A 15,507-nucleotide genomic window follows, 5' to 3' on the forward strand; every position below is an offset into this window, starting at 1 on the left:
TTTCAAATGCAATATTCTACCAGCTAGCACTTGGCATTTTAGCTTGTGAGAGATAGACTTCGTGCGTTGTTTTTTAGTCTCACCGTTAAAAGACTCTGACGCCACCAGTCTTTCAGTTAGACGTTTGACTAAAAACCTTTTATAGCTTTCGGCTATAATTTTTTTGTTTTTCGTTTTGAAAATCCCCGCATTGAGGAGCTTTTTCGCAAAACCAAATTTATCTACTTTAGTTGTTTTAGGTTTAAGTTTTGTTTTTTTGGAGCAAAAACCACCATTAGTGGCGCCACCTGGTGCCATAGCCCTTTTACCACCTTTTTGTGTACATAGCGTTGATTTACTTTTTCTAAGAAAATTATCTTTGTTTTTCAAATAGTACTTCTTGTTAATATCTCGTTTAGCTTGCTTTTTTTGCGAAGCTTTCCTTTGAACAAGTAATTTTAACTTAGCTTCAGCGCTTTTCTTTTGCCTTAATTCACGCCATTTTTTTCTCCTAAGTCTCTCCCGAGAAACCATTTCAAAATTTCTTAATGGACGCAAAATAGCAAATTCTTTTCAATTTCTGTAGAGTTTCAAACAGTACAAATAGTACCGTATTTGACACAGATTGCAATAGGTCACAAAGATACCTTAATTCCACACTGGAACTTGCAATTTGGATACACAAAGAAGTCCAATTATTGGGAACACAGAGAATTCACTTGCCAAACACAAAGAATTGGCAAAATAAAAGGCACAAAGAACCTTTTGGGCGCACAGGAAGAACCCAGTGTCAACAAAAGAAACTCTGACAGAATTGCAAATCGTAAAAAGAAAAAAAAAATACAGTTTGAATAATAATAATAATAATAATAAATGTAATTACAAGGGAAAGTGAATCCTAAGAATTAAGGCAAAGAGTGAATAGTTTCACAATCTGGAATCAGAATAAATGTTATTGTTACAATAGGTACATAAAAAAGCAAAGGTAATTAATTACTAGATTATATAAAACCTTTTAAATCTTTATATTTAAGATTCGTGGCAATTGAAATTGTCTTACAAGTCTTGAGAAATATAAGAGAAGTTAGAGAACGAGTTGGTAAACTGCTAATGCTAGGAGTAAACGAGTAATTCCCGCCCAAAAACAAACAAAAAAAAAATTACCGCCTTCTGGAGTCTGTTGTAGTAGCATGGAGAAATATAGGTGGAAATGTTGCTGTGAAATAATGTCTTCACTCCCCGTAGTTTAATTGCTCCATGTTACTGTTGCTAGGGCGGGAATTTACTTGTTTTTTTTTTCTCTCTGAAACCCTTGTTTGCCAACCTCGTAAGTATGTTTTGAACTGTATTTTTTATGGTTAATATTATTAATTAACAGTTTTTGAAAATAAATCATAAAATTTAAAGTTAAACTGTTTAAATTTATTATCAAATTTAAAACTAGATAGAAAGTAATCAATATAAAATGAAATTTCTTGTTTGTCGGTTTAGTCGAGTAATGGAAGGTAAAAACATCACTGTTACCAACGCTTATTTTTATGGCGTTGGTGGTAAAAGAGGTCGTGGTGGCGGACGCGGTCGAGGTCGCGGTGGCAGAGGCCACAAAAAACGCGGAGGTCACTCCGGCCAGTACAATTTTATTCGGACCTGCTACAATTGCAGGAAGGCAGGCCACATTAAGCGGGAATGCCCGCTAAATCGAGGTACAATTTTCGAGTGCTTTTCCTGGGGCCACCTAAAAACTCCTGTGGGCTTGGTTAAAGTTCTCGTTGAGGAAAACGAGTTTTTAATTTAATAAAAGGTTTTTGAAATTGAAAAAGCTGGTTAAGTTCCTAGGTGGCTCTAATGCGAAGTAATCTTAGCTAGAGCCTTTTATCGCCATGGCTTTCATAGTGTCAAGTAATTTGTACTAATATTTGGCAATGAGGTAGAAAAATATTCATTGGTTTAAAAAGTTTTCACACATGGAGGCTTCATACCATTTACACCAGGAGGTTGGACTACCTGGAGGACAGAAATCCGTCCACTTTTTGTCCTCCAGATAGCCCGGCCTCCTGGTATAAATGGTATGAATCCTCCATGTGTGAAAACTATCTATAAAAGTATCTAGAGGAGATACTTGAGTGAAATTGTTGGACAGAAATTATCTGCATGTAAGACCAAAATTAATTTGCTCAGTCTTAAAGTATATCGCACACAGAACAGCCAAAAGAGATAAAGGCTAAAGCATATATAGTAGATTAATAAAAGGTTACATGATAGATGTTTTGCTGGAGAAAGGCGGTCCGGGGGACAAGGAAGTGGTGGGGGAGAAGGAGGCGGAGGTGGAGGTGGTGATGGAGGAGAAGGAGGCAGAGGTGGTGGAGAAAGAGGAGGTGGGGGTGGTGGGAGAAGTACCCCCATCCTCCAAAGTGACTGTAGGGGAAAAAGGGATGGAGACATCATAGTAAATATTTTGTAAGTATTAGGCCACATTTAAAAATTAAAAACTTTTATTAAGTTGGGGCTCACGAAAAGAAATTTAGCTTCAGGTTTTCGTCATGAATTTCCCGAAAGCCTGAAGTTTTAAATAACTTTAACAACCCCAATTCCTTTTCCGAGTTTCAAGTAAAAATTTTTGTTTAGAGAATAATTTTTTTTGTTTGTAGCATCATCTGTTCATCACCATATTTATCATTAAAATGTTTTGTCTCTTTTTTTAACCAACATTTTCTCGCGAAAAAATTAAAATAAATTCATCCATAAATCCATTCTTTTTAATCCATTTTAATGAACTAACGTTTCATTCTTAATAATCGCCTTTGGCAAACTTTATTTCTTTTAATTTAAGAAATGGTTTCATAATAATTTTTTGTCCTTCGAACATTAGAAATGGTTCTTAAGAAACGATTGTCGAGCCATTTCGTTATCCCTTGAATTTTAGAAACAGTTGACTAGCCATTCCCTTATCTTTTGAACTTAATAAATAGTTTCCCAACCAGCTTGTTTTCTCTCGGCCTTAAAAAATTTAGCCCTTTCGCCTCGCAGCAAAAGGATCCCAGGTTCAATGACGGAGTGTGCCACCGGGTCATAATCTACGAACAAATCCTGCGTAGTTTGCAAGTTCTCTCCCCATTCAAAAGTTTTCCTCCAAGGCCTAACACTGTTTCTCTTTTCCATCAAAATTTGTAGAAGTTAACGATAATTGTTAGGGTAGGGCGCTCTCAGTTAGCTGTGGCATAGGGGCTAGCTACAGCCCCTCTATGCATTGTAAAGGGACCCACCTGTAAACAAGGCACATGCTTAGTGTGGCCATCCCTTCCCAAACAAAAGCTTAGATTATATTTCGTTATCCCTTGGCCTTAAGAAACAGTTGACCAGTCATTTTGTTATCCATAGAACTTAAGAAACGGTTGACTAGCAATTTCATTATCCCTTGAACTTAAGAAACGGTTGACTAGCAATTTCATTATCCCTTGAACTTAAGAAACGGTTGACTAGCAATTTCATTATCCCTTGAACAGTAAGTTTATAAGATATGTTCCATAAGTATAACTGATAGTTGAAGAACGACGCAAGAATTGGCGTCACACGGTTTTCGAGCCCATCTTCCTGCTTTGCACCTCACCAGCTGTCGCTTTACGAGAATGGACATTCCGCTAGCGCCACTTCATTAACAAGTTCTCAGTCAACTTGATAAACTTATGGTTGAAGTTAAGAAACGGTTTAACAGCCATTCCGTTATCCCTTGAAGTTAAGAAAAGGTCTTTTTCAGTCATTTCATTATCCCTTGACGTTAAGAAAGGGCTTCACAGCCATTTTGGTATCTCTTAAAAAAATTATTTTAGCCATCCTTATTCCATTTTTTTTTTGATTAATTTTAATAAATTAACGTTCTGTTATCATTAATCCATTTTAATAGATATTATCCCTGAACTTAACAAAACGTTTCCTAGTCATTTTGCTATCCCTTTATATTACAAATGGTTATCCACCCATTTCTTTAGCAACACAAATGAATAATTTATTGTAACATAAATGAATCGTTAATTAATGTAAACAAATATTAATTTTTATTAAATAATTAATTTCTTGATCAACTTGCGTTAATCAATTTCTTCATAACTTAATGACATTTCGGCGAATTTTGAAAGAAAATAACTAAATATTTGCCTTTCTTTAAGTTTCTGCCTGCAAGCATAGCCCACTCGATCCGCGCTCATGGACACAAGCTGCTCGCGCTATATATTAATATTTGACCAGGTCACGTCGTCTGCTAAACTTAGGAAATGGACAATTAATAAAATTTTTTGAGTTAATGTCTGGACTCTGGTTACCCTTGAATTTTCTTAGTGGTCCCGTGGTTTTATTTTTAAACTGGTCATTTGCCCTGTGCCTTCGCCTTATTTCCCACGCTGGACAAGGAAGCATTTCTTTAAAGTGGACACTGGGCCAGCGACCCCTCTGGCCTGGAATAAATAAACTGGTCCATGACCACTGACCAGGGCGCGTCGTCTGCTAAATTGAACAAGTGGATAATTACAATATATTAGGTAATGTCTGGACTCTGGAAACTCTTTAATTTTCTTAGTGGTCCTGTGGACCACTGACCCCCCTCCGTTTTAATTTTTAAACTGGTCCAGGCAATTTTTAAACTGGTCATTTGCCCTGTTCCACCGCCTTATTTCCCACGCTGATGGCCATCATTGTTGTGTAAGAGACAGCGTTGCACAGCGTGGGAAATAAGACGGTGGCACAGGGCAAATGACCAGTTTAAAAATTGCCTGAACCAGTTTAAAAATTAAATCGGAGAGGGTCAGTGGTCCACAGGACCACTAAGAAAATTCAAGGGTTTCCAGAATCCAGACATTAGCTAATATATTGTAATTATCCACTTTTTCGATTTAGCAGACGACGCGCCCTGGTCGGTGGTCATGGACCAGTTTATTTATTCTAGGCGACAGGGGTCGCTGGCCCCATGGATTTATAATAGAATGGCTCCATGGATTTATAATAGAAGCTTACGCTTCCTGGATATTTCACTGTAGCCTTCAGTATGGCATTTTGATTTTCAACACATTTATGCCATAAAAATTCGCGCGCGTGGGGACTGGGGGCTGATGACGTAGAAATTGAGGCAAAATTTTTACTCTCGGAGCGCGTGTGTGCGCGCTTTTCTAAAAATTATTTGTTGCGCGCTATTAAAAATAAGAACTCGATCGCGTGAAAAACTTCCACCCCCTCTGAATTTGCCTCAATTTCTACGTCATCAGCCCTCCAGTCCCCACGCGGGCGAATTTTTATGGCATAAATGTTGTGCGCGTTTTAAGGCGAGTGGAATATCCAGGAAGCGTAAGCTTCTATTATAAATCCATGCTGGCCCAATGTCCAGTTTAAAGAAATCCTTATTTCCCACCCTGGCCTGGCAGCCCCATATTTGTTTAACCTGCCCATAGCCCACTCGATCACGCGTAACACGACGCAAGATGCAGAGCAGCGTCCGTGAGCATGGATCGAGTGGGCTATGCCCTACCTGGCCAAGTCAGCTGACTTAGGTGAAATATTTATTAGTTCTATCATGAATCTATATAACTATGAATATAAAGCTGCGTTACGCTGTCTAACCGTTTGGGCGGGGATTAGCGAAAGGAGACATCAGTCACGTGCCTGATAGTGTTAGGAGCGGGAGAAGGGAGGTGGAGTCGGGGGGGGTGTAAATTCGAAACGTCACTTCCTCTTGTCTCATGATTGGCTATTAGAGCTACGCAAAACGCGTCAAAGCTAGGAGGGTAACACCCAAATCAAATCGACATGATAGAAGGGGCATACGATAGAGCTGTATATTCATAGTTATAGTTATATAGATTCATGCTTCTATGCGACTTAATTCTAGACATTCTTGAACGAATCATCTAGTGAAAATTTTATAAGACAGGGTTCTGGCGCTGGGTTTTTTCTGAGCCAAATTTGCTTTTAAAATTTAAAAAAAAATTCATTTCAACCTTTTTTCCTCTCTTCAGAAATTTAATAATGATAGTGTGTTACATATTTATCCAAAATTTATATTAATTAATTAACACACTGTACATCCGTATAATTTGTAATCTCGCGCTTGGAAGAGGCTGAATTAAAAATATTAATTTGATGACAGGAATCAGTGATGGTGTGATTGAATCTATCATTTATTTTGTCAGCAAAAAACCTATCTTCGTAGCGGGAAGTGTTGTCTAGAAATTAGGGAATGAATCCTTCTGCGTAGTTTGAATCTACTTTACACATCAAAAGTGTATCTAATTTAAACAAAAACGTTTATCCTCAATAGCGGTTATAAATAGTAATTAAAAACGTAACTGTTACCTAATAAAAATGATTGCAAGAGCCGGGATAAAAAACTGGTGTGTTAACAGAGTTTAGTGATTGTGTGATTTAATCTATCAATTATTTTACGACTAATTTAAACAAACAAAATGATCTACGCAGTGGTTACCGTTGGCCCATTGCATCAGATATAATCTCTGATTCTCTGTAGCGTTTATCGTTGGCAATCTGGCCATTGTTTATTGTTTTCTTAGGTAACGTTAGAATGAGCACAAAATAATTAATAATTCAATTGTTACCTAGTACAGATGATTGGAAGGACCTGAATTAAAAATATTGGTTGATTTGGTGACAGGGTTTAGTGACAGTGTGATTGAATCTATCATTTATTTTACCAGTAAAAACGTATCTTCGTAGCGGTAACCGTTGCCTGACGGCACCAGTCGAGAAACCAAGGAACGAACCCTTGTGCGTAGTTTGCATTGATCTACTTTAAACAACAAAAAATGATTTAATTTAAACAAATTACCTAATTAGCGGCTATCGTTGACCGATGGCACCAGGTGAAACACCTTAAAACGAACGCAACACGGCCAATTGGTCTCTAGTCTAAAATGTACAATCAGCCTGTCTTGAACTTTTGACCGAGGCTTAGTGAAATAAGTGAATTTAAAAATTAACGGCTAAATCTTAACTTTAAATTCTTTTGTATTAAATTATAATGAAGTTTAACTTACGAGAATAAAATAAAATTGGGACTGATTAACCCCTTCTTTTAGATGAAAAGTGGAAAAATTCGCCTTAAGCTCGTCCATAAACAGAGCGGACGACGCATTTAGTAAACAAAAAACTTCGCTCTATTAGCGGTAAAACAGCGTAAGTCCAACAGTACGTTTCTCTATGATTTTAGCTAGGACTATACCACGTAAGTCCAACAGAATAAAAGGTCGTAAGTTTAAGTATGTGCTTAAAAATACAAAAAGTAATACTTAATATTAATTGTTTTGAATAAAACTTCGAAAGGCACCAGAAAAGTGTTCAACCTTTCATTTAAAACCATTTTCAGACCTATCGAATAAATAGTCTTCAAAAAATGGTCGAGACCATTTGGCTATCACAGCAAACATTTCCCATGTTATTCCTATGGGAAAATTTCCTTTTTTTGCCAAAATGTCTGAATTTTTTTATTGAAATGAAAACCGCCCTTAGCAACTTTATTTTCTATAATAAAAACTAATGGAGGGATCTCTTTGAAATTTTAACCACATATTAAGGGTCCGAATTTTAGTTCAGTGGAATTTTTTCAAAGCAGTAACCATGATAGGAAAAAAGTTACATCGAATCAAAAAACCACCCTTATACATTAAACGCAGTATGAGGTCTTATCTAAGAGAGCAACCGCTCTCTCAGAATATACCCCAAAATTTGAAGAAAGCGGGCAAGAGGGGTACCCTTCACTTTAAACGTCAATATTAGAAAAGTTTGAGAAGATAATAGGTACAACCAGGAGTTCATACCGGAGTGATGAAATGAGCTCTAATAGTGGCGCGCATTTACCGACGCGTGACGTTTCCGCGATACCTTTACGCTCTCTAGTGGGAGAATCAAATACTACCATAGGAATGTGATTGAAAGCGCGAAAAGCGACACCTAGCGTTAGGGGCGGGGGTAGGCTCCGGGATAATAGGCCAATCATAGATCCTGTTACAAATTTGAAATTATATCGTCTGCTAAACAGCTGAGATCGGTATTGCAATGGAAGTAAAATTATTTACTGTAGTTAGTTAATTAAGTTTCATTTCACACCAAATCGCAATGTACTGGCCTACTTACCTTCGGTTGGAACTTTGACTAAGCTTTCTTCAAAGTTTTTAAATTTAATTCTGCCTCCAACGTTAACATTTCGTGCTTGGCTTGATTTGTAAACAACGCCAAGGCTTAACTCGGAAGGCGTACTAGGTTTAAAAGAAGTAACTTGAACGGTTTGAGTAGACTGACTTTTATACTTTACTGGATCTTCTCTTAGGTAAAAGTTGCACTGCGTTAACTTATTTAATTTAATCTTATCCCTAATTACGTACGCCATGCCGATAGTCCGATACCGACAACTTTAACCCTAACAGCTGATTTTCCACGGTATCCGAGCTCAGCTCCCACAAAACTATAGAATGCTAGCCTTTTTGCTAGGTAGACAGGCTTCTTTAGGGAAACCCAACAAGACAGAGAACGGGTGAAGATTTTTTCTATTGCACTATGAAGCCAGTAAAATATTAGTGTCGCCAGTCTATGTTAGTTAGTCTTTACAAAAACAAAATGTAAGAAGGCTTTCGATTGGTCAGAGCAGTTCATGTGATCAAAGCTTTTTTACCCAGAGTCCCTTGGAAGAAATGAGAGGCGAGGTTAGTAACCGGTAAGAGCTTCCCACCCCAAATTTGATTTTAGAGACGAGGAGAGAGGTTTTTGTGACGTCAGGCGTCTACAAATGCGAATTTCATAGCCCGCGTGTTATGTATTTCACTCCGGTATGAACTCCTGGTACAACTTTATTTTAAACGATTTAACTATTATTAATGTTAATAATTGAAGATTAAAATAATTAAAAATAATTATATTTATTTAAATATTAAAGATAATCTTGTTTCTCAACTCAAAATTAATACGGAAAGATTAAAAAAGCAGTCTATGTTTTTGTCTGTGTGTGTCCGTCCATTGTTACACTAGTGCGTCGCGTTAGCAGTTAGCCTTGTGTTGATGTGTTAAGAAATCATACAGAACCTTAATATTCCCTTTTTCCATAATATAAAGTGAATATGTGGAAGTATTTTTCGTAATTATGATGCATTTAGTACTTTTGTAGCTTTAAAGCTCTGTTTCATTTTGATATTCCAAAGAATAATTTTAATATTGTTATTTGAAATGGCTGTTTATATATTGCGTAAGCTATACTACATCTGTATATAGAATAATCCTTGGTTTAGTAAGACCTAGTCTCAGGCGCGTATAACAAGTATTATCCGCAATAGGCTTAGTGAAACAAAGAGTAAATAATTGAGGCCTGAGGTGAAGTAAACTTTTGGCTTTGATTTTCGTGTCTGAAATGAACAGACATCAACGGTTCAGAGTGAGTCGAAAGTTAAATACACTCTTAAATAATAATAATAAGGTTAGTAAAAGGGCTAATGGTAAACGGCTAGTAACTACAGACTTATTATTCTCTTTATGGTGCGCATTGACTATTAGTGCGTCTAGATACAATTTAGCTTTGGTGTTATTTAACGTGAACATTCATGTTGGCAAACTAAGAATATTGTTGAGGTGAGACGAGACGATAGTGTTTACACTGCAAACCAGTTGTGAATGTAGCTTTCAGAATATAGGGTAAACAGCTGAAGCGTAGACTTCATTTCCTGTTCTTTTCCCCATTGACTGATTTCCATGTGTCCAAGATTTATCCTTATTGGATGTAAAATGTCGTCTGCTTTACTGTACATTCGCTATGTTTGGAGTACTGCTTCAATATTTCGTAAATTTTTACTTCAAAAAAGTGAAATAATTCCATTTCTAGGTGAATACGTTTGCAGTAGTAGACCTCTTGACACGGAGAGGTAATATTTTGGTTTTCCCAACTTGTATTACTCTGTTACTATAGTCTCTGTTTTATCGATAGATGTTTTTTAATTGACAACGAACGATTCGTTTTTGCTTTGCGCCATCTATCGGATGGTGCAAAGGTTTAGTCAGACTATTTGATTACGGCTGGGCGCGCCATTTTCCCCCATTTCCCCCCTCTTTTTCCCGTGCGGAATTCGGAAATTTTTAAAAAGTACTCAGAATCACACTTAGGTGGCTCTGCAACGTGAAATAATTTTATTCATTTATGAAATTATTTTCCTCCTCGACCGGGTTTCGATCCCGCACCATCCACAGAGCTCTCACTCCACGGATTGACGCCTTTACGCTCTCGGCCGTCTAGTCATATTAAGAAGCTCGAGTTATGTTGCTTAAACCTAGCATCTCTCTCACGTCGGCGGCCGGCGCGTTCCTCTCGCGTCTTGCTTAGTTGGGGCAGGGAGGAGGGAACTTTGTGCGAGGCGGCGACTCTCGCGCTTCCATGGTAGCGCGCCTATACATGCCGAGAATTGAAATCTCTTGGCGGGAAATTCGCGAATGGTAGATAGGCAGTTTAAAACGGGTAGCGCTACAATTATAAAATACGTCGCGTTTTTAGCATTAGAAGGTTTACAAAATTATTTTAGGAAATGTACTCGTCGGAAAGTCTGAAATATAATAAAAACTAAACACATTTTTAAAGTAAGAGATATTTGATTTGTAAACCAAAAGAAATTAATACCCTTGTCTCTGCAGAGTGTATCAGGGAAACCTCTGTAACTAAGCAAGTTTATGATATTACCATCTCTGTAAGTGTTCGAATTAAATAAATATATATTTATATTGTAAGTTAATTAAACTAACTTCCAAATGCTTCTAGACAGATACATTTTTGAGGTTAACTATACCTGTACATTTAATTTGGGAATTTAGGTTTTGGGATTAGATAAGCTAAAGTCTAAAAACTTATTTTTTCTCTTTAAGCGCGTAACAATTTTGGACAAACAAAAATGATAATTTGATGTTTAATTTTAAGTATTGGCATTCGCAATAAAATCTTTCTATTAAAGTTTGATTACTCAAATAATCCTAATAATAAATTTTACGAAGCACAAGCACTTTCTAAGGTTCTTTTCACTTTTCAGTAACAAATTTTGACAATGAAAAATTATCATTTCAAGTTTAAATTTGCCTAAAAACGATAATGATAATTTATTTAATTAACTCTCAATTGGGTTCTTTTCAGTTACATATTTGCCAAAGACAAAATATCGTTTCAAGTTTAAATTTACCTATAAACGTTAATGATAATTTATTTAATAAACTCTTAGATTTAACTAATAAGAGTAATCAATTACTAATCATCACTTATGATCACTAACTTTAAGAAAAAAGTTCAATATTATTTTTATAAACGTAATCAAAATAAGCATTGTTAACATGATAATTCAAAACCTAATACTACAACTTCACATTAAGTAATGAGTTTAGAAATAAATGTACATGTTTCTCTCACCAGAAGGAAAACCATTATCTAGACATCAAGAAACAATATCAATATCATCAATTCATTCGTAAACGCAACAGTTATGAACCAAATTTCAAAATTAGCAAAAAATTATCTTCGAAATCACTTCCTTGCAGATTGCAGACGCTTTTCTATGCCTAGCAGCCTACCGGCGCTTCCCTATTGTAGCGTCATCTACGTACACTACTATTTTAGCAATTTGGAAGAAATAATTATTCATTGTTAACTATCTATTAAATTTAGTTTTTTAATTGTAAATTTTATGTATGAGCAAAACAGTTTAAAATTACTTTGGCATATGTATTAAAATTAGGCCGACATGATGGCGCTAAATAGAACCTAGATCTGACTTAGATAACCAGCCTTCATTCCGACTCTCAGAGTATTCCACCCCCAATTTTTGCTTATAACTACTCCCCCCGTTCAAAGAATTCGATTTACACGTATAAGCGCGACTTTTGAAGAAAATTCGAAGGAACCGAAAATTAACATTAAGTTTTATGGGAGGAGGTAGGTATTTTTGCCAGATCCTTCCTTTGACCTATTGATTCAAATGACCTTAAATTGTAGTGAGACGTGTGTTTCAATGTGTTTTATTATACTAAGAAAGATTAAAGCTTTTTTGTGTAAAAAGTATTTCCAAGGCCAAACTGATGATATCTTCGGATCTACTGATCCAAATGTCCTGAAATTTTACCCTGAGGTGTGTTACAATCTATTCTATTATATTAAATAGGATAAATATTTGAATAAATATGAATCTCTAATGTAAAAATTGTAAATTCAGTATTTCTAATGTAAAAATTGTAAATTCAGTATTTCTAATGTAAAAACTGAAAATTCAGTATTTCTAATGTAAAAATTGTAAATTCAGTATTTCTAATGTAAAAATTGTAAATTCAGTATTTCTAATGTAAAAATTGTAAATTCAGTATTTAATCCACAATTCAGTACTTACAACCATTTTCCAAGAAAGAAACCCATCCCCATCCTTGTCCAAAACAGGCCTTTTAGAGAGTTATAGATTATAAAACCAAGACCTCTTGAACCAATATTCTTAGATTTGTAAACGTGCAGAGGGGCTGATCTCGCGAAACCTGATCAGTTGAATAACACGTATAATGAGAACGTTCTGCGTTCGTTACCAAATGATACTGATAAAAAATTATTGCCTTAAAATGTAAGGTCTACCTCGCAAGAAGCTTCAGAATGTCATCGAAAAAGTAGAGTACCGCTGCGAGGAAGCTTTTTCTTCTTGGACCTCCTTGACAACTAAGTATAATTTAAAACTATATCTGAAGTAAATCCTGGTTTTTTTGCCAACAGTAACTGATATTGTGATACTTTTCCCCCACCCTTTCAGTTAGTTTCTTAATCATGATTTTTCTACTCTTCATTGCTTTTCAAAATATGTAATATTTCCAATAAATACAGTTTTGAACTAAAATTGCGTTTACATAGTAACGTTTACTTGGTAGAAACACAAGGGCTCTTCTGGACTTTCCCATTTAGATGTGTTGTATGCTTTATGGCGTGTAATTTGGTTTAGTTACAGGATTTTTAGTGCCATGTGTAAGCGATATGTTTGATCTTGGAAAGGGCCTGAAAGTACTAAATTTATCATTTTGACAAAGCTAATTAATTTGAATGTTTTTAACCATTTTTAGATATAATAGATAGTAGCACATCTCTCGTTAAAGTTTCATTACATTTGGACCATTAGACCTAAATATATTGTGGATTGAATACTGAATTTACAATTTTGGCATTGGACATTATTTATCAACAAGTGGAAAAAAATGATACTTGAACTTCATATGATATTATTTGTGTTTTTGCTTTTGCGCTTCGAGTTGCAAAACTATTGGCCTGACCCTTGCTGGCAGGCTCGCTGGGTGCCTTTCCGCCCTTTTTCGCGCGCGGAATTAGATTTATTTAAATTTATTAATAGCATTTAGAACCATACTTATGTGGCTTTGCAACGTCAACGTATTTTATTTATTTAAGAAACTATTAAGATTAGTCATGGTAAGTAATTGACTACTCTTATTATAAGTTAAAATCAACAGATAATTAAATAAACTATTAAGAACGCTTACAGGCAAATTTAAACTTCAAATAATAAGTTTGGTTTGTCAAAAATTGTATGTGAAAAGAACCTTACAAACTGCCTGGTCCAATTTATTATTAAGGGTTATTTGAGTAATCAGACGTTAATAGAACGATTTTGTTGCGATAATTTAATCTACAAATTATCATGTTTGTTTATAAAAAATTGTAACTGAAAATAACCGTTGAAAGTGCTTTGTCGAAACTATCATTAAGTTTATCAAACCGCACTAGAAAGATTTTATTGTGAATACTAATTCAAAAAAGTTTGTATAATATAAAAACAACTGTAATTGTTTTTGTTAAAGAATTTATTTTAAGGTCAATGATTATATTAAACCAAAGTCACACTAAATTGATTTTGTTCATAATCGAAAGGATATTTGATAAAGAAAAAGAGAATACCGCCAAAAATATTTGCCGGAATCATACCAGTTCTAGCCAATAGAGGGCGCGCAAAGCATAATATGGCCGGGGCCATCTTGTTTATATTATCTATAAAAGCACTGTACAGTCGCGATCAAAAGTTTCCGGCCGTTTTCATTCGGTCGCCATTTTTTTCCTATAATAGCTAGAGCGACGAGTAGGACGTTTTTGGAAAGGCTGAACCCTTGAAAACCCGATGGCATCGAAATTAATGGAAAATCTTGAAAGAAGCACGAGCAACACATGAATGTGTAAATTATCGCCAAATGACGTCACGAAATATTTCTTCGAATTTGTTGTGGTTGGTCTCATTTTATGCATAACGTTACCCAGAAACCGAATCTGTTTTCAAAATTAAAATCGGATTTGAACTTCAAAGGTTATTAAGGAAATAGTGACGCACAAAATCACTTTTTCATTAATTATAATTAAATTAGAGTCAACCCTACTATGCTGTAAGCTATAGCTGGGTAAAACAAGTTGGGCCACACCGTATTAAAATTTAGCTTCACCCTAGAACGTAAACTTATACAATTGTAATGGAAATGTTCACTAGTTGTCTAAATCGCGGATATTTGTTTAGACATGTGAAAGTGGAAGGGTAGACTAATGGGAGACGTCTGGAAACTTGAATTTCGTATCCGTGGCGCTTATTCACGTTTTCGACATTAAAGTCTCAAAGAGTCATGTTGGTAGGTGATTCGCAAATTTGAGAATCATCCACGCTTTGGATGACTGAAGGAGAATTGAGTGCTTACCGATTCATGATCGACATTGTTTCATAATGGCTCATTACTGGTAGTGGTTTCTAGACAGCCGGACAGAATATGAATGATTTTGTTTGGGTGACTACTGTTCAATAACAGTGATAGAACTGGACAGGGCGAATGTTTATAGAATGGGGTAATTGACGAAGGACGTTTAATGTCGGGGTTGGGCAGGGAATGTGGAGTTGTGGTTGATATTGATCCTCAGCATGACAAAATATGCACACGGCAACGTTGAACTACCTCATTGCCAGCTTTTTTTGCCAGGGAAAAACTACATGGTAGGACACGTGTGACACGTGATATTATTTAAGCAGACAGTGTCTGTTGCATTTGGACAACCGCCATTTGTTTCTGGAGCGCCTAGAATGTTGTTGCGCAAAGATAGGGCAAAATTTGTATACCCGCGCGTTCAAGTTTACTTGCCATATCAACAAGAAAAGTCGAAATCACTCACTCACTGTGTTTGTAACGCGAAAGAGAATTTAGAAATAAGAGTGAAGCAACGGTTTTAGGTTTTTACCGGCTTTACGTGTTTTTCTCTTCGCATTGAGTTCCGATTTTAATTTTTTTTGCCTTAGACAATATAAGGAAGGAATAGCAGATAGACCAATTTTTTCAAGGTTTACTGTTAATTTTAACCTCTCACGGCTTATACAACTCTGCTGCTGGAAAACGACTCTTATACTACTTAAGAAACTGTGTTTCACGTTTTTACCAGTGGGCAGCTGTCCGAATCGTGCAGGGCGGCTGAGTCGCTCTCAAACAAATTACCTTGAAAGATAATAGGCT

The 15,507-nt window shown here is 35.9% G+C and overlaps 1 protein-coding gene and 1 long non-coding RNA gene across 9 annotated transcripts; one reads left to right on the forward strand and one right to left on the reverse strand.

The window, feature by feature from the left end:
* The first annotated feature begins 1,172 nt into the window (after nucleotides 1-1,172).
* LOC149589667 (uncharacterized) lies at nucleotides 1,173-2,426 on the forward strand. 2 transcript variants are annotated; one of them, XM_089861845.1, is made up of 3 exons: nucleotides 1,173-1,306; nucleotides 1,471-1,682; nucleotides 2,242-2,426. In XM_089861845.1, exons 2-3 carry the CDS (start codon nucleotides 1,478-1,480, stop codon nucleotides 2,424-2,426), a joined length of 390 nt encoding a protein of 129 aa, XP_089717971.1. In that variant the 5' UTR covers nucleotides 1,173-1,306; nucleotides 1,471-1,477. The 2 variants fall into 2 exon arrangements, with proteins under 2 accessions (XP_089717971.1, XP_089717970.1); XM_089861844.1 differs by having other exon boundaries at nucleotides 1,223-1,682.
* A 3,547-nt stretch (nucleotides 2,427-5,973) lies between these two features.
* On the reverse strand, nucleotides 5,974-7,683 carry LOC149589668 (uncharacterized). 7 transcript variants are annotated; one of them, XR_016379666.1, is made up of 5 exons: nucleotides 7,320-7,683; nucleotides 7,014-7,242; nucleotides 6,672-6,763; nucleotides 6,576-6,598; nucleotides 5,974-6,248 (listed from the first exon to the last, which is right to left on the reverse strand). It is a non-coding gene; the product is annotated as an uncharacterized LOC149589668 (long non-coding RNA). The 7 variants fall into 7 exon arrangements; XR_016379665.1 differs by having other exon boundaries at nucleotides 7,014-7,683; XR_016379671.1 differs by having other exon boundaries at nucleotides 6,316-6,598; nucleotides 6,672-6,766; nucleotides 7,014-7,683.
* Nucleotides 7,684-15,507: the final 7,824 nt, after the last annotated feature.

The sequence above is a fragment of the Phalangium opilio genome, unplaced genomic scaffold, assembly GCF_054372755.1.
Source record: "Phalangium opilio isolate 3A_F unplaced genomic scaffold, DU_Popi_V2 ptg000521l_1, whole genome shotgun sequence".
NCBI classification, from domain to species: Eukaryota; Metazoa; Arthropoda; class Arachnida; order Opiliones; family Phalangiidae; genus Phalangium; species Phalangium opilio.

Bases quoted from the DNA above. Each gene is read 5' to 3' on its own strand.
- LOC149589667 (XM_089861844.1), top strand. From the start codon at position 1,445: ATGAAATTTCTTGTTTGTCGGTTTAGTCGAGTAATGGAAGGTAAAAAC. The intron at 1,683-2,241 runs GTACAATTTTCG...GTTACATGATAG, and splicing joins GGAATGCCCGCTAAATCGAG to ATGTTTTGCTGGAGAAAGGC.